Here is a 1,300-nt window from a genome sequence, read left to right on the forward strand (position 1 = left end):
AGCTACTCCATGAGTACATGAAACCATCATAACATAAATATCATTTTTTCTTCCAAGCTCATTTTGAGGAATAATAATTTGGCATGAAGATACATCATTAGTATCATTAATTGGAGAATTTAAAATACATATACAACGTAAAACTTTACCAATACATTTAACTTTAGGTTTACTATCATTTTCATTTAGAACGTATGATGGATCACAAATTACCATTTTACATTCAGCTTTTCCTTGTGATGTAACAACACCAGATACTTTGCCCTGTTCATCATATAGAAATTTTTCAATATTTGTATTCAACATAAAGGTACCACCATGAATTGCACATAATCTTGAAAAACCTTCTGGTAAACCTCCAAGACCATAAACAGGATATATAAAAGGTGATTTACCATATCTACTTAGGCTCATCATATATAATCTGATCTTATCTAAAGTTTCGCCACATGGTTTATTAATATAATCATCATTTGTATATAGAGCTAAAGCATGCCCAACAAAATCTATTGTAGTTGAAGACAAACCAAAATGATCATAAATATCTTTCATTGTGTTTTTATCTCTATTGAATCCCATTTGCTTTGAAACATCATCATCTGACCAATTAGCTACAAATGAAAAGAATGATCTACATCTATTTTTTTCCATAATACCCAGTAATGGACTCTTTAAAGCTTCCATTTCTGTTGCTGGTACCTTATGTATAAATTTTGGATTAAATAATAGTCCTCCTTTTTGAAATTGATATACATAAGTTCCTTCTATTACTTGCCATTCTAAATATCTTGTTACTTTTGTTTTTAATAGTATCTTTACAAGATCGCCGCTTGCCATTACAAACTTTGGTATTAGATCAACATTCCAATCTCTATTAGCTCCATAATTTGCTGGAGGAGAAGTACCAGGTCTAAATTTTTGATACAATGTTGTTAGATTTAAAGATGCTGCTTCTCCACCATAGTAACTATTTCTATCAATATGTAAAACTTTTTTTCCTGACGTTGATAATAAACCACTTATTATACATTCAGTTAATCCTGTTCCACATATTAATACATCATATTTCTCATCCATTATTATATTCAATCGCTTTATCAACTGTTCCAAATAATATTATAAAGAAAAAAAAAGAAAAAGAAAAGTAAAAATATTTGTTTTTTTTTCTTTCTCTTCTTTGCTTTGTCAATTCTATTCTTATTCTTCCTCCACAATGCACACACAAGATAATTTCAACCTATGTTAAAACAAATCGAGTATATGACCTCAGTCTTTTAAACATATAATAACAACTCTGGCT

The 1,300-nt window shown here is 29.1% G+C and overlaps 1 protein-coding gene across 1 annotated transcript; it reads right to left on the reverse strand.

The window, feature by feature from the left end:
* Chro.40465 (hypothetical protein) lies at window positions 1–1,077 on the reverse strand (the record flags this gene model as incomplete). Its single annotated transcript, XM_659872.1, has 1 exon — window positions 1–1,077. A coding segment is annotated over one exon (1,077 nt), but the record flags the coding sequence as incomplete, so codon positions are not given.
* Window positions 1,078–1,300: the final 223 nt, after the last annotated feature.

Source organism: Cryptosporidium hominis, assembly GCF_000006425.1.
Source record: "Cryptosporidium hominis TU502 chromosome 4 CHRO014178, whole genome shotgun sequence".
Taxonomy (NCBI): domain Eukaryota; phylum Apicomplexa; class Conoidasida; order Eucoccidiorida; family Cryptosporidiidae; genus Cryptosporidium; species Cryptosporidium hominis.